Below are 25,701 nucleotides of genomic sequence, written 5' to 3'. Positions count from 1 at the left end.
TGGTCACCTCAAACAAGGAAAATCCCTGGCTCTCACAGACCTGTAACGTCTTCTGTAAGAAGCTTTTCTGTCCCCCACCCGTTACCTGTATGAATGGCACCTGTTTGACCTCATCATCTGTATAAAAGACACCTGTCCACAGCCTCAACCAGTCAGACTCCAAACTCCGCCATGGCCAAGACCAAAGAGCTTTCGAAGGACACCAGGAAAAGAATTGTAGACCTGCACCAGACTGGGAAGAGTGAATCTACAATAGGCAAGCAGCTTGGTGTGAAAAAATCAACTGTGGGAGCAATCATCAGAAAATGGAAGACATACAAGACCACTGATAATCTCCCTCGATCTGGGGCTCCACGCAAGATCTCATCCCGTGGGGTCAAAATGATCATGAGAACGGTGAGCAAAGATCCCAGAACCACACGGGGGGACCTGGTGAATGACCTGCAGAGAGCTGGGACCAAAGTAACAAAGGTCACCATCAGTAACACACTACAACAGCAGGGAATCAAATCCCGCAGTGCCAGACGTGTTCCGCTGCTGAAGCCAGTGCATGTCCAGGCCCGTCTGAAGTTTGCCAGAGAGCACATGGATGATACAGCAGAGGATTGGGAGAATGTCATGTGGTCAGATGAAACCAAAGTAGAACTTTTTGGTATAAACTCAACTCGTCGTGTTTGGAGGAAGAAGAATACTGAGTTGCATCCCAAGAACACCATACCTACTGTGAAGCATGGGGGTGGAAACATCATGCTATGGGGCTGTTTTTCTGCCAAGGGGACAGGACGACTGATCCGTGTTAAGGACAGAATGAATGGGGCCAAGTATCGTGAGATTTTGAGCCAAAACCTCCTTCCATCAGTGAGAACTTTGAAGATGAAACGAGGCTGGGTCTTCCAACATGACAATGATCCAAAACACACCGCCCGGGCAACAAAGGAGTGGCTCCGTAAGAAGCATTTGAAAGTCCTGGAGTGGCCTAGCCAGTCTCCAGACCTCAACCCCATAGAAAATCTGTGGCGGGAGTTGAAAGTCCGTGTTGCTCGGCGACAGCCCCAAAACATCACTGCTCTTGAGAAGATCTGCATGGAGGAATGGGCCAAAATACCAGCTACTGTGTGTGCAAACCTGGTAAGGACCTATCGTAAACGTTTGACCTCTGTTATTGCCAACAAAGGTTATGTTACAAAGTATTGAGTTGTATTTTTGTTATTGACCAAATACTTATTTTCCACCCTGATTTACGAATAAATTCTTTACAAATCCTACCATGTGAATTCATGGATTTTTTTTTCACATTCTGTCTCTCACAGTTGAAGTGTACCTCTGGTGCAAATTACTGACCTCTGTCATCATTTTAAGTGGGGGAACTTGCACAATCGGTGGCTGACTAAATACTTTTTTGCCCCACTGTATGTGTCTTCTTAAGTAAATAACAACACTGTACTGGGTACTACGGACAGTATTGCCTTTTCTGGCATAGCAGACAGAAACCAGAAACCATTTGAATGAATTAAAATGTTTTATTTAAACTTCATGAACTCTAGAGTTAAAATGACTTTTATTACTAACCAGTTAATAGATTAATCAGTAGCAATAGTTTTCCTTCTTCTGATTGGAAATTACAGTGTCAAATATTTACAGCTGCTTAACATACTATCATTGTATTTATTACTTTACAAGAGAGGAAGAGGAATAATGGCTTTTTTTTCCTTGGGGGGGGGGGGGGGGGGGTAGTAGTGGACCCTGGAATAATTAGTTTCACTACAGCCAAAATCAGTATGTTAGCTATATCTATAAAGTAGATCAGTAACCAACCCAAACAGGAAGTTTATGACACTTTTTCGTGTCCCTGTCAAAAGCAGTAGGAGAACAACTGCAACAACCATGCACAAAACAAGGCTTATACAATGCTTTGCATTTTAGATATTATGGTGGTGTCAAATTTTATCTTGAGTTTAAATGTAATGCATAAAAAAGATTCATTGTCAAAAACTATTTAAAAAAAACTTTAAAGGTCATGAAAAGTTCACACTTGTTTTCACAGCCGCAGGCAATGTCATGGGTGGGACCGGCTGGCAGTAATGTTTGTATTATGCTAAATCAGATGTGTCATTTCCTTTAACTGTAATGTTGATTGCACACTGGCATGACTAATGATTTGTGTGATCATGAGCAAAAGTCCCTAAAGTACAGCTCAAGGGACAAAGCTCATCAAGGGATTTGAGCTGCTTGATACACTGTAGGACACTTTCTCCTGAAACTAAAACAAACTTCAAGAGAACAAGTTGAAATTGTTCTGTCAACAACTAGCCAGCCACTTACTCACAGCTGATCACAGTTACTCATATTCTTTGTGTGTGCGAAAGTATAGCATGACTTAAGGCCCATGTGTGGCAGGAATAATAAATTATTATAAGCATGATTTCCTAACAGAATGGCATGCTGTGTTATCTTGCATCTTGCTACAGTCAAATGCACTGGACGTTAATCTGTTTCTTTCTAATTGCCATTCCCCTTGTGTTTTGGTGCAGACTCATTGTTCATTTGGAAAACTATTGCAATATCTGACCGTTACATGAAAGAAAAGAGTCATCAAGACAACACCTAGCGGCTCGCGTTTCTGTCTCCACTCTGGAGCGCTGTGTTGAGGAAAACGTCAGACGTGACACATTCATGATCTGTCCCAGCTGTCTCTTTAGGCTATAAACCGTCCATGTCTCTTTTAAGAGTTGATCGATAGTTCCCAAGGTACTATTGTGCATTACTTCTGCACTTACCAGCGGCTGACAGTTAAAATAAAAACACAACACAATGTTGTCGGCTAACAAGGAATCAAAAAGTAAGTAAACTGTGAATAGATGAAGCAATCAAAACTGCACCCTGAAAACTGAGTAAGCCAAGACAGCATATAGAACATTGTCGAGGCAAAAGATCTTCTGTTCTGCCTGTACACGCCAGCGTATTCTTATTCTTCCCCGTTTTTTGCTTTGCACAAAGCTGACACTGACTTTACTCAGATCCGGTCTATTATTAGCTAACAACTAGCCATAATGCTGCTCAAAAGAGCACTAAATCACAAGGAGCCCAATCTCCACTTCAAAATCCCGTATGAACACAACATCCAGGGTAAACTTTGAGAGGCCTTGAGACAAATACCTTTATGGCTGCTACATGTTCCAGCGGTCAGGACCTGACTTGTTTAGACATCGCAAAGCTGCCTGGGTGCATTTTCACTCCTCTGCTGCGAGAGAAGAATAACGCCTCATCCAAAATGCAAATCAAATTAAATTCAAACCTCTCTTCCCGCTGTGTCAATGTGACTTCAAATGACTAGACTGGTCGTAGGTTACAAAGGTGTGTGGCAGAAGAGAGTTTAAAGTTCTTACCCGCTGTACTGGCTCACACAGCTTCCCATCTAGAAACCCTGAACACAAACGTGTAGATGGAATCACATTCTAGGTACAGCAAACCGCGCTGTTGAGAAGAATAAAGAAAGTCTTTTTCTGCATGTGTTCTTTCCTCGTTCTCTCTCCTGCTGCTTCCTCTTTGAACGCTATTACCTGTCTAAGGTAATGTGTGTTTGCCAAAGCTGAAGAGCACACCCACTGTTCACCAATAAAACTGATTCAAAACCCTTGCAGGCTTAACCCCTCATCTGCCAAGCAATATGAAAGCTGTTAAAATGAACTCTGGAACTGGTTCATAATATGTGAGTTTGTTTGTATATGTGTTGTATAGGTTTATAAGAAGACTACAATAATATGTTACACCTTTTCTGTCAAATGGGTCTTGTGTTTCTAGGTAAATAATTAGTAAGTGATTAGTCGCAAAGGTTGCTGTTTTTAAAACCAAACATTAAATTTGGTGTTGGGTGTCTGTATACAAGACTTTTAAATCTATTACCCAGCAGAAGCAATCATTTAAACAGTAAAATTGAACTGGGATCTTTATGAATACTTCCCATCCTTTTATTATCCGTCACTAAAACACGGTGACACATTTTTAATTTTTTTTTTTACACATTTTCACAACATGAAAGTAATCTCAGGCACTAGGGACAAATATTTAGCTGCTTTTTCCTTGAAAAACACAGCACCCTACCACCAACACGCCAAGTGAAGAAATGTAGTAGTTTAGTTACTAATTGACAACTTAACAGCAAGGTCCCAAACAACTGCTTATCAATGTCAGGTGTGAAGAACGGTTAGACCAAAGGTGAGAAGCTTCTGAAGGTTCGGATAGTTAGTGTTAGGATTTATATCATGCTAGCTTAACACAGACACTTTTACAGGAACTCTGAGTCGAGAGTATACGAGTGTGTTTTACAAGGTGTGTGCATTACACCACTGTGTCTACACACAACTTAGCTGAGAACCAATTAATCAGAATCAGAATACTTTATTGATCCCTAGAGGAAATTATTTTTTGTTACAGTGCTCCATTATAAACAAACATTAACAGAGACAGACAATACGCTAACTAAGAATAGCAATATTGAAGCAGTGTGGGATCATCTTGATGTAGAAAGGAACAACACTAGCCAACACCAAAGAAAGAGCATTGGGATAGCTCAAAACCTTTGCACTGTACTCTAATAATAAGTATATCGTCTGGATTTCTGGACTTATTATCTGGACACTCATTGTAGGGAGCAGGAGTGGAAAGCCTTCTCACTTCATTTGAGTAATCCTTTGTGCTCTGTGCAAGCTTTGCTTGGACTAATTACTAGTAGGCATTGGCAACATGTACTGGGTGCTCTCAGTGGGTATATAGAGCACACCCCAATATAGCCCACTGCTGTAAAGCACTAGGCAGACGTGCAATAATATTATCAGAAGCAGCGCACATTTGATTCTTGCACATGCTGTTATAAGGTTAGGCGAGAGATAGGAGCTTGAGCAGCAGAAAGAAAAGAGACAGAATGGGGCTGAGCTTTTGACAAGATGAAGGAGTGAAATATTTAGGAGTTCACAGTGCTTCGGGCTCGAAAGAGAAGATTTTTGAAAGGAAAGCATAGAAGAGGAGTGAAAAACTACACTAAACAGAGAAAAGAATGGTGGGAAAACATTTTCTTTTCTTGGAGGAAAAGAAAAACAAAACAGGACATGGACAATATGAGGGTGGCACAGATATAAAGGGACTAAGCAGGGGGCGAGAGATAAGGTGAGAAAAAGATAAACTGTGTCTAGATGTGATGCATCTTCAGTAGCACTTATGGAAAGTTATTCCTAATAATGTGGGTAGCTGTAGGTTACAGTACATGAAACATATCAAAATGCTCAGGAAGTACAGTAAACAGGAGAGGGAACAGTGCTGTTGTCAGTAAGTCTCCAGTAACAGGTCCAATCCAATTATCCATCCGTTCTCTGGACCCTATCTCAGCCACCATAGAGCCCTATGGACCCTATGGTAGCTGGTCCAATTATGCAAAATAATTTTGAATGTGCTTTTTTTAACTCAGTATTTAAACACAGAAGAAAGCAACCTTGGGAAGCAAGGAGGTCATTCAAATCAATTCAAGAGTATTTTCTAATATATTACAAAACATTTTTATAAAATATTTTCTAATATATGGTGTTTGATAGGTTGAAAAAAAAGAAAGAAAAACCAATCATAGACAAATCACCATAGCTGGTGAACTTCAAGCTCAAAAGCATTTTCATTTTCCGTCTGTCAACAAATAGTAAAGAAATATGAAACTTTGACATAATTGCTTTTTAATATCTCCAAAGTCCAAGCCACATTTAGCTGATTTGACTATTTATCATTCCTACATTAAATGTAAAATTATACAATGCTTCAATTCTGAGTCACAAACAAGCCCACAGTTTAGTGCAGAACATACGATGCATCTGATAATATCTGGGTTATCATTTTTCAGCACCATTAGTCACACTGCAGGAAAATTGCCTCAAGATATACTGAGGGCAATGGCAGGTCAAAGAAAAATCGTGAAATTAGAATACAAGAACACCGCACCTACATTGCGAGGGCTAATTAGTGTGAAAGAGTGCATATGAATGTGGTTGAAGCTTTGATACAGCCGCAGCTTTAACTAGCTGCAGGGAAAACTCAGTCTAAAGTTGGGTTTAATAAATGTGTTATTGAACGACTTGTAGGAAACGGAGGGCTACTCTTAAAGAATGCACTGTGCGCAAAGCCTGCTGTGCAGGTAATAGAGGATATTACAGAAGAGATCACACCACAGTGGGCTGGGTAAGTAGGAAAGTAGACAATGAATACAATGAAGGAAACCTGTGTAGGTAATGGTAATACTGGCATAGCACTGCAAAATCATTCATTAATTCACTGTAGGTAACAGAGGAAAAACATGTGTGAACATAAGTGATAGATTCCTGGTAGTTCTACTCTGAGTCTTACAACTAATTGGGTAAAAAATATTAATTTTGCTTTTAATATGTCACAAGGGTTGAAATCTGTTTGTTTTCTAGTGGAACAATTTATCCTATATTGTTATCCTGTATTAAAAAATCCCACATTCTGTCATAACCCCCACAATGCTGGTATTATTTCTGTTTTTGTACTTTAAGTAAAGAATATACTGTACACCACAACTGTATTAGTTTTTGGTTTTAAAATTATCACATATTTTATAGTAGTTGTTAGCAACACAATTCAACTCAAGATTTAGTTTAGCTTGAAGTTAAAAAGGTACAATCAGTGGGTTTTTTTAGGTTATTTAGTACAAAAAAAGGATATTGGACTCATAAATATACAGTGATTAGTTGTAATTACATCCTCCAACAAACTGATGCATTCTCATAAACTTATAAATTAATCCATTAAAAACACACAGGAGGGGAAAATGTCATGTTGACCTGTGGCTGTGACCTGTGGGAAGCGTATCTGTAACCGGAAGGTCGCCGGTTCGATCCCCGGGCTCTCTGTCCTGGTCGTTGTGTCCTTGGGCAAGACACTACCCTACCGCCTACTGGTGTTGGCCAGAGGGGCCGATGGCGCGATATGGCAGCCTCGCTTCTGTCAGTCTGCCCCAGGGCAGCTGTGGCTACAACCGTAGCTTGCCTCCATCAGTGTGTGAATGCGAGAGTGAATGAATAGTGGCATTGTAAAGCGCTTTGGGTGCCTTGAAAAGCGCTATATAAATCCAATCCATTATTATTTCAAATACAGTAGCCTAGATGGACATTGTCGTTTTGCCTAATTGCGTTTTATGTATGTGGTTAGAGATCAGTCACATAGGTAGTAAGCTAAAGGTGGAGGAGTAGAGAGCTTGCAGCCAAATTTTTATTTCTGTCTGCACCTTCAGATTAAAGATATGAAGGATCACACATATGGTTTATCATCGCAGAAGGGGTCTCCTTCATGAAAGAAGTGAAAACATGAAGGGAAGTGACAACACCACCAGCATCTGAATAAAACATCATCCTTGTCGATAAACATGATTATTTATTCCTGATATTGTCACAGTTACTTAATGTGACATGTGATCATCCCGTTTCCAGACAGTTGACAACAAGCCAGCTAAACAACAACAGCATGTTATAAGCTAACATTATCCAAGCTAATTTTAGGCTTGAGTGCCCTAAAAAATTCACATTCCCTCTGACAGTTTAAACTCTCATACAATGTGAAAATGCAATTATTTGCTATGTGTAAAAGTCTAACAATGTTAGATCCACTTCAAAGAAAGTTTCATTAACACTGGCTAACAGCAGCTAACTGTGCCTAACAGCAGCAAAAACAGCTGATCTTACTGACAGAAAGGGTCAGGATATTCATCACAACTCACCTCAGTATTGCTGTCATCGGTCAGAAGTGAGCTTCACTGACTCATATCGACATGTATCGGGCTCATTTGACAAAGTTTTAAAGCTGTTTGTCAGCACGCACCGTAGCTAGGATTATGCAGCTGAATTGAGAGGAGTAAGACAATAGAACTCAACACTGCAATCTGCAAACCTACTAAAATCTAGTGGTGAGATTTTATAGAACATGTTTCATGTTCTGACAGTATTCTTATTGAAAACCGAAACTACAATTAAATAACTGCATTTTTAGGGCATTTTCTGGTTTCAGAAGACTAAACAAATTTTTTTTTAAAATACCTTAAATCCTTGCAATTTTCTCCTCCAGCCTTGGGTGAGGATGTTGTTTTGCCTGGACTCAAAGGCCTAGGATCTTTGTTTCCGTCGGGTTTCAGTAGTGTCGTTTCTCTGCACTCCTCTACCCGTAGTTCTCCTTCATCACCGTGGCTACTGCCAGTGTCTGGTTTATAGGTGAAGATAATGGTTGGTTTCTGGGTGGGATCTTCTGCTTTTGCCTCAGTGAACCAGTGCTGATTTTGAGCTGGTGGTGGTGGAAGCATGTGAATGACTGTTCCATCAAGCCCGACAAGCTTGCCCTTCTCCTTCTCTCTCTCCAGCTTCTCCCTCTGCTCATCCTCGTCTTTCCGCCTACGAAAAAAGCTCTTGAAGGAGATCCAGCGTTTAGGTTTGGAGCTTTCTGCTAAACTACGTCTCCCTTCCCCTCCAGGACTCGCTTCACCTTCGCCAGGTCGCACTGGTGAACTGGAGGCAGAGCTCTTGGTCCAGTTTCCAAAATGTCTCTGGAGTATGTTAGAAGCATGATAAGGAGAGGATGTAGATCTTGGAGGAGGGAAGGGGGCAGTGGGCTCAGGTTGGGGGCTTGAGAGTGGGGCAGCAGCAGAGGCACTCTGAGACTTAGACAAAACTTTTGAGGGTGTCTCTTTCTTTGACTTGGAAAGACAGCCATCAGTTGGGGAAAAGAGAGACTTGGGCCGAAGAAGGGTCTCCTTAATGGCATCAGGTGGGAGGGCATATAGCTCCTCGGAATTAAAAGATTTGGTTTGTGCTGATGGGGACTCCGGAGGAGATTGAGGAGGCTGGATGGAGGCCACAATCTGTGAAAGCACAGCACTGGCTTCCTCCCTATGGCTTACAGCTGTCCCAGAAGATAAAGCTAAGCTTGTATTATCATCTTTATTGCAAGCAGCCTCTCCACTTGTCTTATAAGTGTGTGTAACAATACTGGCAGTAGTGCTGGCTGCAGGTACGTTTGCATTTGCAGTAATGGCAGGATTGGCGGGAGAATTTGTTGATGTAGTGGGTGAGAATGCCCCACTTGTGGAGCCCATTACAGTGCTTGTCACAGTGCAAGAGTCTGTAGTGGTTCTAGGTTGTAGATTTGGTGCTTTTGACACTGCTTCAAGTGGAACCTTTGTCTCTTCAAAGGAGGCTCGCTCTGATGTTCCTCTACCAGAGAGAGTTTTCTCTGTTGAGGTGGACTGGACACTCTCAGAGGATCCAATCTCTTCATAAGTATGGCTGGCTACCCTATTACCCATCCCTTTTGTCTGTGGTAGCTCCCCACTGAGTCCCAGAAAGCTCTTATACACAGCTAGGTTATCATATGCACTTGGATTAATAACAATAGGTACCTTGACAGCATTCTTGGCACTGCGGGCATAAGCAGGCTCATCTCGGATAATAATGGGAAAAGGAGGCATGCCCGCATTATTGAAACTGTTAAATTTGATCTCTGATAAATTGGGGGATTTCACAGGTACAGTTCGAGAAGAAGATAGCCCAGCAATGGGAGAAGTGGGAGCTGACTTGTGACTGCAGTGCTGAGTGGTCAGGGCAGGGACAGGATTATTCCCAACCCCTGAATCTATTTTAGGTATTTTTTGGCGAGGGCTTGTGCTTGATGTCCACACTTCTTGGTAACGTATGCTGCTAATCTTTTTTTGGGATGAACCTGACAGAGCAAAAGTAGGTGATGTTGGCATCACAGGAGAAGACACAGATATTGGGGACGTTGGAGCTACGGCCTGGGCTGAAGGAGTGCTACTAGATGTCATTGGGCTTGAAGGCATCGATTGGTTTTTGTGTTTTTGAGAATCTGGAATCTGTTCATCTTTATTGGCCATGGATGCTGAGACATCTACTACAGTGTAAGGCTTACAGATCAATGACTTTTCCAAATTTACTACACGGTATGGTTTAGCTTGCTCCTCTGTGGGACTAAAACTTATAGTGACTGGCTGACCAGGAAGCGCTTGGGGCATTGGCATCCCTTCTCTGCCATCCTGATCCTCTAATCTGATAGCCAGGACAGCCTTGTGTGTTTCAGCTACCTTTAGTGGACTCAGTGCCCTGTTGACAGATTCCTTCTTAGGAGGAGAAGTGCAGGTGATAGGTGGCTTACAAAATGTGGGAGAATGCAAGCCATTTCGAAGGACACAGTTAGCGCTGCTACCACTGCTGGATGTTGTTCGAGAATCCTCCGGTATTGATGACGATGATTCAGGAGAAGTGGCAGACTCAGAATTTGACAGGAAGCCGCTGCCTAGCATATCGTGAGGTCCGTAGGAAATCAGCCCTCCATTGGAATCCATGGAAGGATAGCCATTTAAGATCTCATCATAGCTATCATCATAGTCCACCGCACAAATTCGCTGTAGTGAACGGTTGCGAAGCGGCACAGTATTCCACTTTTTCCCCGCAGCAAAGGGAACAGGAGACAACGTGGCAGCACGGAAATTAGCAAATCGTGGTTGCCCTCGCATACGGATTTCCATGGCTACCAACTCTTCATCGCTTTCATCCCAGCTCTCATGCTCTTCATCATCATCCCTTTCAGTGTCTTCCTCATCATCATCATCTTCATCCTCCTCATCTTCACTTTCACTTGTAAAGTCCGGATAACAAAAGCGACCACCTTCTGTGCTGATGATCTTGGTACTATCGCTCAGGGATACCCGTTTTTGAGCAGTGCTCCCAACCCCACCTCCACCACCACCACTACTACTTCCCATAGCCAGACAGCTTGAAGCTGGTATGCCTCTTTCTAAGGATCGTCGGTATGAACTACTGATCCGACCCCAAAACAAGTCCTTTGAGCCAGAAAGTTGCGTGGGACTAGAACCAGGGCCCAACCCAGCAATCTCTTTAAGTACATCTGTCAATCCACTGTTGTTGTTATTTCCACTAGGTGTCCTCGGGCTAAGTGGTCCATAACCCTCAATCTCATCATTGTCATCCTCTCCTTCATTGTTGTTGCTGGGCCCACCAGGTCTTTTGCGGTTCAGTCCATTGCGATTCCAGACTGTGAAGGCTGATGTTTTCCCCTGCTCTATTACATTTGGTGGTTGCTGGAGATTGCCATCTGAATCAAGTCCTGCAGAGGAGCAGGGCAGCATCATAGTGGGCTTAACAGCGATGGTTGGCTTCTTGGCCACAGGTGGACGGAAGTGTCCTGAGCGAGCAGATCCACTGCCAGTCCGCTGGGAGTTGGTGGTGGTATGGTTAGGATTGGCTCTGGCACCAGCAGCTGGAAGGTTCTGTTGCTGGGATGTTTGAGGTCTTGCCTCAGAAGGAGGCTTCCCTCCACTACTCTGAGCTAGACAGTGCAAACTCTTTGGTTTAAAGCAGTTCTTGCACTCGCCTGGTTTCCACACGTGCTCTGTGAAGGTGCTGCAGGCCGACATGGCTGCGGGTCCAGTAAGTCAGCCCTTTAGGTCAGTGGACAGGAAATCCCTCCATGAAGCTCCAAACTACAGTGAGTATCTGTAGATGAATAATGATTAAAACAATTCAAACGTGGAGGACCTCAGACCTGAAAAACACAACAGGAGAGAAAAGAATACATTAAACTTAGTTCAGTTAGTTGTACATTTAGATTTATTCATGCAACACTGGTAACATTGACTTAACTAAGGCAAAGAGTAGGATGAGGCAGAAGCAAAAACACAAAAAATAATCATCTGTGGGAGGGAGAGAATGATTCAGAAAGGCAGTATTTCAATTTCTCCATTAGGTGGCAAACTTTCTCTACTACCTCAGTCCATCCTACAGGGAGCTGATCTGTTTTCTAACCCAAAATGGTCCTACAAGACTCAGAAAGGCAAGGGGCAGAAGCAGTGGGAACTGAAACAGGTTATTTCTGTATTATTATGGACTGTTTGAGTCAAGCTTAAGTAAAATGAAGTCACTGATGTTGTTACTGAATCAAAATCCAAAATCCTATGAGCTTTTACTCAGATGGAAAATGTGATTCAGCAGAGTTCACACATGATCAGTGTGACCAGTGGCTCTTGTGATACATCCATCCTTCCATTTTCTTCTGCTTATCCACTTCAGGGGTGCAGGGGAGGGGGGGGGGGGGCTATCCCAGCTTCACAAGGTGAGTGGTGGAGTACACCCTGGAGAGGTTGCCTATCTGTCACGGGGCCAACACAAGAGACAGACAACCATTCACTCTCACATTCACACCTATTTACAATTTAGGTTTACCAACTAACTGAACCTCATGCATGTTTCTGGACTGTGGGATGAAGTCCGAGTGTGCAGAAAGAACCCAAGCAGGAAAAACGGGGAAAACATGCGAACTCCACACAGAAAAGCCCCAGACTGGACTTTACCAGGACCTTTTTGCTGTGAGGGAATAGTTCTAACCACTTTACTATGTGCAGGGCTTCTTCCGATACATATTCACATAAAATTTGATGACAATGAGGGAAGACTGAAGGCTATGGAAAATGCGTTATCAGGCCAGTGAGTGATTTGCTCTTAACTGTCAATATTTGATGTTTCACTGCTGGAAATTAGACTGAAATCCACAAAATATCAAAGTGTAAAACCTCAAGGCAAAACCAAGTAAAAATAAAAATATAAATATACAAGAAACCCAAGAACATACATAGTTCACAGACTTTGGGGTGTGACTGAAACTTATTTTCAAGATAAGCATTCAATAAGACACCTCAGTCTGTTCAATATTAAATCACCTGTTGAAATTGGGTCATTTAATATTCTCTTCATGCTGGACTGAATGCAAACAACCAAAGACCTGAAAACTGGCACCCAACCACACAGTTACTGTTTTAAGCAAAATAAACTCTAAAAACAATGGCACCTATTAAAAAAAACAACCCACTTTAAAAAAAAAAAAAAAAAGATCAGTGGTGAAAAATCCACACCATTCAATCTGTAAAATGACAAAGGCTGACATTTAAAACTCTGGTTATCAGCACCAGTCCAGTTATCCGGTCATATTTATGTACTTCTGTAATTATACAATGCTAACAAAAAGTACCAGAGTGATAAAGGCCCTACCCTAGTTGTTTACTAAATACATTCAAAGAAGGAAAGATGCGATTAAACATTTTTCTGGAACCCTTTTTATATCCGGTTAAGCCCCACTTCAATGCAAATCATGAATCTAATGGAGGAAGAAAGACAAAGAAAAAGCCATTAGCATTTAGATGTGCTTTATCCTGATTGACCAGTCCAGCTTCTCACAGCCAATTATAACAAGCTCTGAAATACCACATTAATATCAAATCCATGGATAATAAGTGAAGTGTAACTCAAATAGCCAATTAAATTCAAGCTCAGTCCATGTTTAAATATTACACAGGAATGGTAGGTTACATAATCTGACACAGTTTATGCACCATTTCTAAAACTAGCCTGCCATCAACAGATCATTTTCAAGGAAAAAATAAAATAAAATACAGTAAAACAGTTAACTACAAGAGAAGGTGCATTAAAAAAAAATTCAATAAAAGGCAATGAATTTAGTTTTGAACTTTTGAACTTACTACCCTTACTTAACAATGTAAGTAGGTAGCATGATTTATCTGACATGGTCTGCAAGTTGACAGTGTGAAACCTTAAAAAAATATGCTATTAAGACACACCTGAGCATGACCTAAGAAAAAACTATTTGAGTTTTGGCTTTCATATCCATATTGATGTACATTTGTGTTTAAAATACAGCTATTAGTAATGCTATGGATGAAGGTTTAGTTCCACAGCATGCTTCACCTTAGCACTGCTGATATAAACAGGATTGTGTGTCTTTGCAATTTTTTTTGCAGGAATTAACATGCAGACCTGCAACTGGTCTTCACTACAGTCCTTGATGATGATAATAATGATGACGATAATGGGGAATCTTTGAGGCCCCCTCAGCCAGCAACACATGATTAAGTGTTGATTTCTAAACCAATATTATGTCTTTGGCTGGGATTTAAGAGCTTATTCAGCTTTGCTTGACATATAGGGTCCACCAATGGACTATTTTAAAACACTTGGGCTGGTCTCACAAGTGAATATGCTTTATAGGTAAAAAGACATCCAAACACAGATTTTCTGATGCCTTTTGTTTGGGACAGTATGTTTTTTTAAGGCAACCAAATAACAATCATGCAGACATTCTACAATGACCACCTGTGCAACTTAAAATGCAATATTAACAGAACAATGTTAAGCCAACCTTGGCTTTTCTTCTCTTCTGACAGTTTATCACAAAAGCATTAGCAAATTAATATTTACCTAATCAAATCTTTGAGTATTTTGCACTTTTATGACTGAACTTAGCAGTTAACCAAATTAAGCTGTGGGATGACTCATAGCAGAGCTGATATCAGCAGGGTTAGGTGAATCATGGACGTCAGGTCCCGTACGGAAGGATTTTACAATGACAACACCCCGCCCAGGGCCAGACACAATAAAAGAGGAACTCCTGAATCAAACTCTGCTGACCGAGTCACATTGGGCGGGAGAAGATTTATCCTGTTACACCGAACAGGCTGCATCCACACAGGAAACAGTGGCTGTAATTCACACAATATTATTCCAAAGCTGTCACGGTGTGACACGTAGGCACTGTGGCAGACTTTCAAAAAGTAACTTTCTAAAGCCCAAGAAAGCCCAGTGTGTCTGTGAAAGGACCATAACCGTATTTCTGCTCGTTTACAGTGACGGCACGTATCATTGTTTTGTCCAATTCTGACCCTTACAGGACAACATTATTAGGACTTTGTTTTTTCACATGTGCTTCAAAATCAAAAGGACGCCTGCCTTATCTTTAAAGGAGAGCCCAAACACCCCACACAGGGAGGTTATTCATGCCACTGGCATTCAGTACCCACAGGTTGTTGCCATACATGAGGGTGGGAATGTAGATCGATCAGTAAATCAACAGCATCACTTTCAAACTTAGACCAGTACAGCATCCGCAATACTGCAGATACTGCACCAATCCGCCTGCCACTCTTCCACTCCCTTCTTCCCTCACTTGTGAACAAAACCCTGAGGCACTTGAGATCCTCCAGCAACTCATTCCCAACGCTGATTTAGCATGCCACTCTTTTCAGACTCAGAACCATGGCCTCAGACTCAGAGGTGCCACTTCTCATCCTAGCTTCTTTACAACTGGCTGCAAACTGCCCCAGCGCAAACTGTAGGTCATTGCTCCATGAACATCCACGAGATCCTGAGACTTAAGGATCTCACTTTTTTCAACAATGCTTTGCACACTAAGAAAATGCAGCTGTTTTAAATAAGATGTAGACCTGGCAGACTTTGTAAGTGCATTATTTCTTCCCTGACAGACAGCAGATGGAGGGAAGGAAGCGAGCAGTTTTCTGTGGAAATCAGGAAAAAAAGACTCCTTATTGTGTTTATTGACTCCAAATCAGTTTGATGGAATTATGAGCTGCAGCTATCAGGGTGCTTTCTAATAAGATACTTCACTTTTCATTGTTGCCATAATTCCGATCACACTTGTGAGAATTGGGAAATATCAGATATTTAATGTGTCACATCCACAAATCCATCAGTAGAAACCACCCGTGATGGATGTGACAACATATTTTACTTTTCTCTTCTCCCTCATTAAAATTCTGCTGCTGTTTGATTTTATTTTCCAATCCTGTCACAGTGTGACTAATATGACACTGCACCCAGCGACAAGTAAAACATATTTGTATATTATAGATTTTTTCTAAGCAAAACTAGTTCCATGATGTAACTTACAAGACCTCCCACCACCTGTTCTTGCATGACTGCAGCACACTGCAACACTTTTGGTCAAAACCCTTAAAATTTACTATAAATGTAACACTAACAATCACAGATTATTTACATTTAATGATCAGAGCATCTGCAATAATAAATCAAACTGCTTGGAAAGAAGCCTTTCTCTAAACCGTTCGCTCATTTTCATCATAAATAAAAGCTGATGCACAAGGACAAAAATTATAATGAAAAGTATTGACTCCTTTATCAACGAGTAAAAACAAGATAAAAATATTCTAGAGAGATGAGATCCAATCAGAACTGAATATGTTTTGTAGAAAGGCGGGAAGAGTTTGATCCAATCAGAATTAATCTCCTTGTTTAGTAAAGTTGGAGGAACACATTTCAGCAGCCTCAGGGAACAGTACAGCTAGCCCCCACACTTGTTTCTCATGAATACGTAACATGTTAACACTTAGGAAGAAAAGAAGAGTCAAGGAAAAATAATACTTAAACCCACTAGAGCAACGTTCTCCAGTAAAAACAGGAGAAAATTTTTTACAAGTTATATTTTAGTCGACCGAATCAACTTTAGGTTTGGCCGACAACAATCTTATATTCTATAATGTTCAGTTGACTAAAACCAAAAGAACCTAGATGCCAAAACTAAATGACATTTTAGTCAAAAGTCAAATTTAAAATCTGCTTTTAGAATTAACACTGAAAAAAAAAGAAAGACTGGACAGATAACATCAAGAATACATAATAAGTATTAACAAGTCTAACAAGTCGTTATGCAGATATTTGAGAAAAGGGGATGAAATAATCAAATATGTAGATACCAGGACAATCTAGGACAACCCAGGACAAATGAAGCTCCGGATGACTTCTCTTATACCAATTAATCTTTTCGTAAACCACGAAAAGCAGCTCACACAGCTCAACGTGAGGGACACAGTCATTAAACTATAATACATCCGACTTGATGCAGAAAGAAAGAGAAAACCATCGTGACACAAGAAATCCCTCTGGCTTATGCAATCGACTTTGTTTCAACATTAACATGATCCTAAATGCAGTTCTCCTTTATTTGCAATAAAAGTGTTCCTACTTATGGCCATCAGCCAAATTATAGACATCTATTTTTGTGTTGCTTTCATTATGTAACAGATATTATGCAACACAGTGGAAATGTGAAGAATAACAATACAGCAAATTGGATCCAATACTACTAAAAACAATGATAAAAAGACATTTTGCTCACTAACACAGGAATGCTTTCCCCCTCGCTTTGTTTGGGATTATTTTATCATAGACATTGCTTTATTGATCCCATCTTTGTGCGTTTCTACTATCTGAATCTGCAGCATTTCCATTAGTGTGGACAGTCGTATTTTCTCTTTCTTAGAAGCTGCTTTTCCATTTATCCAGAATAAAGGAAATAACCACCTTTTCTACCAAAAACAAATACTGATTAATAAACGCATAATTTATCTACAGACTACTGCTGTCTACTCAGTTATTCTCCCCCATCTTGTGTTTTTGTTTATCACAGACTTTCCTTTCATGCATATTTGATGAGGCCAAGGCATTAGTGACAATTTAAACGGATCCCTTTATGTCAGTAAAGACAGATAATACAGGTAATGAAATGCTCTTCATCAAAATCGTAATGGCATCCTAGAAAATTAGATTTTTTTTGTGCCTAGAAAGATAAGTGCATAATCAACATAAAGTTGAGACATCTTCTATCTCTAACAAATTGCCACGAGGACACGGGACATCCCTCACTGCTTGTTCGAAATTAGGTTACAGCATTACGAAAATGTTTCCATTTAATGAAGTAGCAATGAATGAAGGAAATCTGGCTAATCTATAGGATGGCTTCATGACTATTTTCATTAGCACAGTTATCAAACAGAACCAAGCATTTCATAGGAATTTTAACCCAGCAACTCAAACTGGAATTGGAGCATGGTGTGGGTGGGAACAAGCTAACGCCGGGTGTTATGTGCTGTCTCAGCTCAGCAGAAAACTTTGTCTGCTGTACGACTGTTATTTTGTTTTGGAAACGGTCACTTACATGTGTCAGCCTACTGTTCCCTGCTTCACAAATTATCTGTTGGCACCACATATTGCAGCCACTATTGCTATGACTGTAATCTGCCAGTTGCCTGCCACTTCCAATGAAACTCAGAAGCGTACTCGGGTCACCTTTTCAAAGAATTTAGGATTCACTGTGAACTGCACATCAGCTAAGATTCCAATGATTTGGAAATCACTTAAATCTTATTTCCACTTCTAAATGGCACAGATGCATCATCACATGTTGAAACTGTTTTTTTTTTTTTATTGTTTTAGCAAAAATATATGAATTCACTTTTTATCTATATTTCACACAGTGTCCCATATTTTCTGGAAAGGATTTGAGGTTGTGTTACATGTAAATAAAGAATAGATTATTACATAATTACATAGGGAAATATGTGTTTGAGCCAAATCCCCAAATCAAAACCAGATAATGTTCTTTGTGTCTTATAATTATCTTATAATTATGTTGCATCTCATAAGAATTATAAATTTTGTTTGTTGTGCACGAGCAGCTGCCCCAAAGTCTCCTCTCCACTCATTTCCAAAAGCTCTTCTGTCTCATCTGCATTTCTTCCTCCTCATTCTTTTCCCTCGCGAAGTTTTTTTTCTTTGTTGTTTTGTTTTTTTTCCCTGTGGCTCAAAAATTTCCCACTCTTTCTCCCTACCCACTCTCTTCTTATTCAGGCCGTTTACTGAAGGCTTTCTTTTTTTCCCCACTGTTGCTTTGTCTTCTGAGATATGCAAATCTGTCTCCCTCCTGTCCCGCTTTATTTCAAACAGCACTTCAAGCAGAAGCTGTGAGACTTAAATTATGCAAACCAGCACCACCAAACACCAGAGCTACAAGGTGTCACACACGCAATCACACCATCCAACCCATTGCCAACAAAGACACCTTTACACTTTTACTGTGAACACCAACAACATACCATGACTTGCATGTGAATCCCAAATCTGTGACAAAATGATTATGCATTCACTTGGTAAACTACATCTGTGATTACATAACATGTTTTGATCCTCGACTCCACCTGTCCACATGTCTGGAACCAGATGCTGAACACCAAATGGCTCCAACTGGGAAGGCCACCAACCTGCTAAAGAGCTGCAATGAGCTTTTGAACCTATGTGTTAATGTGTGTCAAACTCAAGAGCCAGAAACAAGCAGTCCTGTCCAACTATGAGCCTTTTGATTTACATGTGTTTTATTTTCAACCAAAACTATTGCAATCTATAGATCAGTTCCACGCTGAGTGATTTACTGAGGGACTAATGATTATTTTCAATATTGACTGACATCTGTGGTTTAGGAGAAACGTGAACATACAGCACTGTAAAAAACAACAACAACAACAACAAAAAACATGTTGAGCTACCCCTGATTTCTTTACATTTTGATTTTCGGGTCATTGTTTTAAAGTGGTCTTTCTGAAAGCCTTTCAAAGTTTTTGTTTGGACATTGGCTGCTTTTTCACTCACTTTCAGTCCAGACCTTGTGCCTAACAATTTTCAGACTGAGAGATGCATCTGGCTCTGCAGATGAATTCACCGTCTTCTGAAACCTCATCAAAAATTGTCCCCATGGAAGGGTGGCTGTCAAGAAGCCATTCTTAAAGAAGGGAAAAACGAGGTATCCCAATTTACATATGAACACGACTGAAAATGAGTGGTGACAAATCCAAACTAGAAATTTCTGGTTCAAATTGTTGTTAACGAAAGGGCAGGAGAGAGCTGCAATAGTGAGTGTCTACAATCATCAGTAAAACAGGATGTGTCATGGCTTAGGGATGTATTTCAGCCAGTGGTGTTGGGGATCTCAGCAAAACTGATAGAATTATGAAGACAGAAAAACACAGTCTGATTTGGACCCACCATGCAATACCATCTGCAAAGTGTCTGGTAAAGTGATCTCAACCACACTGCCAAAAAAAACACAAGACTGCCTCCAACACACAATGAAACATTACCAGTCATGGATTGGCCTCTTCAGAACCCGGACCTCAACGTTATTCAGGTAGTGTGGGATCATCCTGAGTGGAACGAAAGGCAGCCAACATCCAAAGAAAAGCTTTAAATGTCCTTCAAGAAGCCTGGAGAACTATTCCTGAAGATTAAAGAAATGGTAAGAAATCTTGCCTGAGAGAGTTCTCACGCTGTGTTGAAGGTGGTCATACCAAATATTGACTTTCAAGGTCATTAGAATTGTACAAACTCTGTGTTTGCCTTATATACTATATCAACAATAAATATGTTTGCAAATGACTCAATAAATTACTGCAGCCATTTCCCATTTTTCTAACAAAATATAAAGAAACAGGGGAGACTCAAGACTTTTTTCACAGTATTGTAACATGATGCAACTCCCCCATTCTTCTTGCTCAAAACTAAAAGGTTGCACAGAGTGAATCATGGCTAAGAGCAACATATAAACAACAAACAAAAGCCTAATTATCAAGCCTATTGTCCAGTGAAAATAATGCCAAACAAACAATGATATTTAAGAGTATTAGTTCACAACAACGAAGATTTAAAATTTCCACAGCTTACTCTACACTATGCAGATCTCTGAAAACAACACACAATGTAGAAGTCAGCTGGATTTCTGGAAAAACAAAACAAAAACAACAACAAAAATGGTCCAATGCAGAAGCAACTAGGATGAACAAGGATTCACTTGCATCAGCTCACCTACACACTCTGAAGGATAAGACGGGGATTCACAAACACCCCCACAAACATTCAAAAAGGAGTAGAGGGACAGCTGCCAAAAAATGTAAGCAAATATGATCCAAGGTCACAGCAATTTTAGTTTCTTTATAAAAGAAATGTTTTTATACAGCCTGTCAGAAAATGTAAAAGCTATATAAGGATGCATTGTGGGGCTTTTTGTTAAGTTTTTTGTGGTACACAATCCAAATCTTAGCCTAATTAAGAGTCGTGTGTTTCTTTTAATTGTTATTATTTTGTCCACCATATAAAGTTGACTTCATCTCAAAGGGACTTGTGCTGTCAGTGATTCCTGTCAGCGAGTAGGCCGCAAGACAGTATATCGAAATCTGACAGCTCTATGAAGACAACCGTGGCTGCTGTCATAATGAGCATTCACAAGACAAAAAGCACACATGCACGCACACACTCCCATGCCTAAATGCATAATTCAATCCCATATTCCCACAAAAATGTATAAACTTTGGTGGTGCCACTTGTGGCTTTCTCTCAATGACAAAAATCTGAAAACAACAAACAACTCATACCGATGATAAACATCACACAAACCAACAAAGCTTTGTCTCATTAAAAACAAAGACAGTCAAATAAGATGAGGACTTTGAGGGCAGGTTTCTGCTATACCCTTCATTTTTTAAATTTTTTCCCCCCAATCAAATCAGTGCAAGGTAGTCGTTCATATGAGATGCAGTGCTGACCGATGATCTGTGACCATCTGCTCCTCATTTGATAGCAGCAAACACTGTCTGGTTTTGTGCCAGGCGAGATATCACACAGCACCTGCTGCTTGGTGCCACTACCACCAAGTCACAAGCCCCCGTGGGACTGCCAAGTGAGACCCAGATTTGTACTGGGATAAGAATAACTTCTCTAGAGGGTCTGGTGGGATAGAACTTTATTTACTGAAATCTACTCTAGGAATGCCTAAAACATTCATCTCAATGTGCGGCCTTTTAAAAAAACAAAAACAAAAAAGCAATAGTTCAAGGAGTCAGTTAAATATGCAGCAAACCAACACAGATGTTAGCAAAAAGATTAAAATTGGTTAGAAAGAAAACCTCTCCCTGGGACTCCTACTTCTTACACTCGAAAGCCCATTTTTTAAAACTCCTATCTCACCACATCTCCCCGTATTTTTTTCTTTTTATTCACCCAATACACCTGAGGCTTCCTCATCATTGCCCTCCATCAGTCACAGCTGAGTGAACTGACGCACCAGAGATATACTCATTCTAAAGAAGATGTGGGACCTGTCGGAGGCAGCCTGCAAGGATGTCACTATGTGTTTAGCAACCAGTACATCTAAACCAGAGCGGAGCCCAACCGGCCCAACCTCATCGCTCTTCCTGTTACCACCTGCTTGAGACTGACTCAGGTAGACACTGGTGTCTAGTTGTGTGGCTGGGCTAGCTGAAGAGAAGAGGATGCAACAATTCTGTCTGTCTGAATGTGAGACACTAAGATAGATAACCTACTGTTTGTTAGAAGAACAGTTTAGTTTGATAACATTTATGTTGAACTGAAATATAACCAATGATATATCAGCAAGTTTAATTGCAGTCTGTATGCAAAAGTACACAGGCTCTGGGCTCTGGTTCGAATCAGTGATTTGTTTGATTCATGACAAGATAAAATACTGCCAGAGGTCTTTCAACAAAAACACTTGTGGGTGGAGAATGTAGAGAATCCATTTTCTTAAAGATATTTTGCCTCAATTTAAAATGTATTTCTTGCCATTTTCTTCACTGCTAATTCAATATATGCTTTTGATAACACATCATTACATCATCGTGTACTGGAGGCAATAATGCTGTTGCTTTTTACTCCTCAAACAGAGGTTTGAGGAATTCCGACATCTGTTCATGCCTGGGCTGACGACCAAAAATCAAACTAAGGGTAGATGATTTATAAAAACGGAAACAGAATCCACCCATTCAAAGGCTGAGCAAGGCATTCCAGACATCCTTCTACCCAGTAACACTTTCCACTTTCTCCTGGGGGATCCTGAGGCGTTCGGAGGCCAGATGAGATATATAATCTCTCCAGTGAGTTCTGGGTGTACCCTGGGGTCTCCTTCCAGTTGGACGACTGAGACCTTTCAACACCGAGCAGCAGCTCTACTCCGATATCCTTTTAGACATCCTAGCTCCTCACCCTATCTCTAAGGCAGAGCCTAGCCACATTATGGAGGAAACTCATTTCAGTCCCTTGTATTTGTGCCCTTGATGTCTCAGTCATTACCCAGATCTCACGACCAGGGGTAAAAGCTGTTACATAGATGCATTGGCAAATCAAGTTTTTCATGCCTTTCAGCTTGGTTCCTTCTTCATCACAAGAGTGGATGAGATGTCTGCATTAATGCTGACACTGCATCAATCAAATAAACACATAGCAGGAGAGTTTTTAACTTCCAGGTAAGAAACAATATGACAAGACACGAAACAAGACACAAGAACTTACCACCAACACAAATGTAAAGATCTACCTCATATTGTTATATCGTTCACATGAAAAGTCTTCAAACATTTAAAGAATATTATGTACATATAGGGCAATCTGTTGAGTCAAAAAATGCTTAATTGGGGGATATGGAGACACAGAGCCACAGCATTGTAGTGAGACTGTTAAAAAACAGACAAACCAGTCAAAGATGTGAAACCGTGACCAATGAATGGGAGATGAGCTCGTGTTAAATTTCTAAATCAGATTCTGCTACACTTACCTCTCCACAGAGTGGCAATGTTTTTCCCTTGAGAAAAATCAGAATACTGAGGACAGGAGCTCATTTACCACCCAGAGCACGTTTATTGAGAGGGAGTGGAAGCTTGCTGAGCCTGGTACATAATAGCAGAATAACCAAGGCTGAAAGCTGAAGCCATGAGGAGATGGGATATGGGATTTTCTGCTGCTTTATGGCAGAGGGCTTGAATGATAAGACAGCCGTAGCAGTGGGATAGACAAGAGCAGAATAGATATGAAATAGGGATGGAACTGCAGAGCTCGATGCCAGGAAGTGTGAGAAAGCAGGGCACCCTGTTGTTTGTTAAGCCGAGAAAAAGTCGTCGTCTTCTACCACAAGTTCATTAGAGTGAAAACCACTGTCATATATTCTTTGAGTGCTACATCAAAAGCTTTCAAGATGTTATTTTGGAGGGAAGGAAAATAGGCCACGAAGCACACAGAGCATTACTGTTAGTGATGCTGCAGTTAGCCAATGTCACTTTTTACCAGGCTTCATGTTTTCGAGGGCCCATCAACCAGCCAGCTGCAAGGACAAAAAGCTTTATAATATGACTTATTTCTTCAGGTCAGAGATGGCTGACAAATGAAAGAAAAATGTGAAACTTGTGACTCAGGTTTGCTGTGTTTGTCTCCTGCTGGGAGTGGTTTGTTCATTCACAGGGCACAGAGTCACTGAATGTTTTGATAAGAATTGACGATGAAAATGACATCATACGTTATGTTTTGAGGAAATAATCAGCCAAAACACAACTGCATGTCTATGGGAAATTTTAGGCCACCATGTTAGACACCACTCTCACAACATAAATGATCAAATAAAAGAATATTTCTTTTGGAGGAAGGGTGTTTTATCACTCCCTTAGAGCTCTAGAGACTTAAGGAGTCATCACTAAGGATCACTGAAGCAGAACTTGATGGATCAACAATTTATATTGATTTTCTTTTTCTTCGAGATCCATCGGAGATGAGTCCCTTGAACTCTACTGGACGGATAATCACTTCTCCAACATTAGTAGTTGGCTCTTCGGCTGCCTTTTGCCAGATGTTGAAGTTTTTACGTTTATGAGTTCAAAACAAGTTGGTTTTTCATGACGCTTTAATTGCACTAGCCTGGCAACTGCTAGACTGTTGGAGCTGCACCAATATTATTTTTTCCTCTCTGACAAGCGTACACATCCATTCTCTTTGTTTCAGTCTTTGCTTCAACCAGTGTAAAGCTAACCTGCCTAAAGCGTTTTGCTGTATTGTACTGAAATCTGCTATTATTAGGCAGCTAACATATAAAATGACATATTCAGTCCTACAGTCCTGCAAATCAGAAACTTTATTGGTTGGTTCTTGTATAAATAATTTTGACAGCGTGTCATAAACTATATTCAACATGTCCGTTTGATGTACAGATAGTGAAAGTAATGGTTCTGAGCAGCAGTTTCAGCACATTGATGAAGTGCTTTCAAAGAGCAGCAAATGAAGTTCGGCCTTCACTTACTGCCTCCTTTCCTCAGATTTTCTCTGCTCATCCAGGGATTTAAAGTGATGCCCTTCAAGCATTTCTCAGAGTTATCTAAGTACTGGCTCCTTAAATAACAGTAGTATCCAAGACTAATATATTCACTTAGTCAAGGGTCCTGCTGCTATGTAACAAGTTTCTCTACAATTGTCTTTGGTTAAAAAAATAGAACAAAAAAATTACATTGCAGGCCCACTAATATGGACTCATGTTACTTCTGTGGCAACAGTGGTTAAAGCCGTGTCCTGTAGATGTAGATGAGCGTGCACACAAGTGTTGGTACACGGCAGCCTTGTTTCAATTTCTCAAGCAAGTCCACTCCAAGTTATGGCTGACTCGCTCCCCAGTTCTGACCAAATTTCAGCTCGTTTTCAGCAATGCGATGCTGCCAAAATGACTTCACAGTCCGTATCTCCAGTTTCAAGGAGTTTTTCCCGGAAGTATGCCTCTCATTAGCTGCCCAATTGAACTTGTGTCCTAAGTACAGTCAACCATTCATTTTAGTGCACAACTGAGATGCAATTTTTCACCTCTCTTTGTTAACTTAAAAATCAGCTTCAGTCCCCATTACATCTCCTCTGGCATTAATGAGCTGAAATAAACATTAATTATCTCATTGGAAATGGAGGAGTTCCAAAAAAGTATCAGCAATATCACTAGCTGGATCTTACAGTGTCTTTATGAGGGATGTTTATGTTCACAAGTACTGACTCCAAGAAGGCAGGTCGAACAAAAAGATGGATTTTCACAGCAACTGGAGAATCCCATTAAAAAGACACAAGTTTCACTTAAAAGGATGAATGGCCGAACATTAAAAGCAAC

At 40.6% G+C, this 25,701-nt stretch overlaps 1 protein-coding gene across 2 annotated transcripts in view; it reads right to left on the bottom strand.

The window, feature by feature from the left end:
• The window catches only part of peak1 (pseudopodium-enriched atypical kinase 1), a 104,274-nt gene that overhangs the window by 17,610 nt on the left and 60,963 nt on the right, over window positions 1-25,701 (bottom strand). For both annotated transcript variants that reach the window (XM_085164692.1, XM_085164693.1), the window contains one exon: window positions 8,088-11,619. In XM_085164692.1, coding sequence (XP_085020818.1) covers window positions 8,088-11,491 — 3,404 coding nt within the window. In that variant the 5' untranslated portion in view covers window positions 11,492-11,619. The remainder of the gene's footprint in view (window positions 1-8,087; window positions 11,620-25,701) is intronic.

The sequence above is a fragment of the Neolamprologus multifasciatus genome, chromosome 7 (genome assembly GCF_963576455.1).
Source record: "Neolamprologus multifasciatus chromosome 7, fNeoMul1.2, whole genome shotgun sequence".
Lineage (NCBI taxonomy): Eukaryota > Metazoa > Chordata > Actinopteri > Cichliformes > Cichlidae > Neolamprologus > Neolamprologus multifasciatus.
This window is presented reverse-complemented; position numbering and strand designations above follow the sequence as displayed.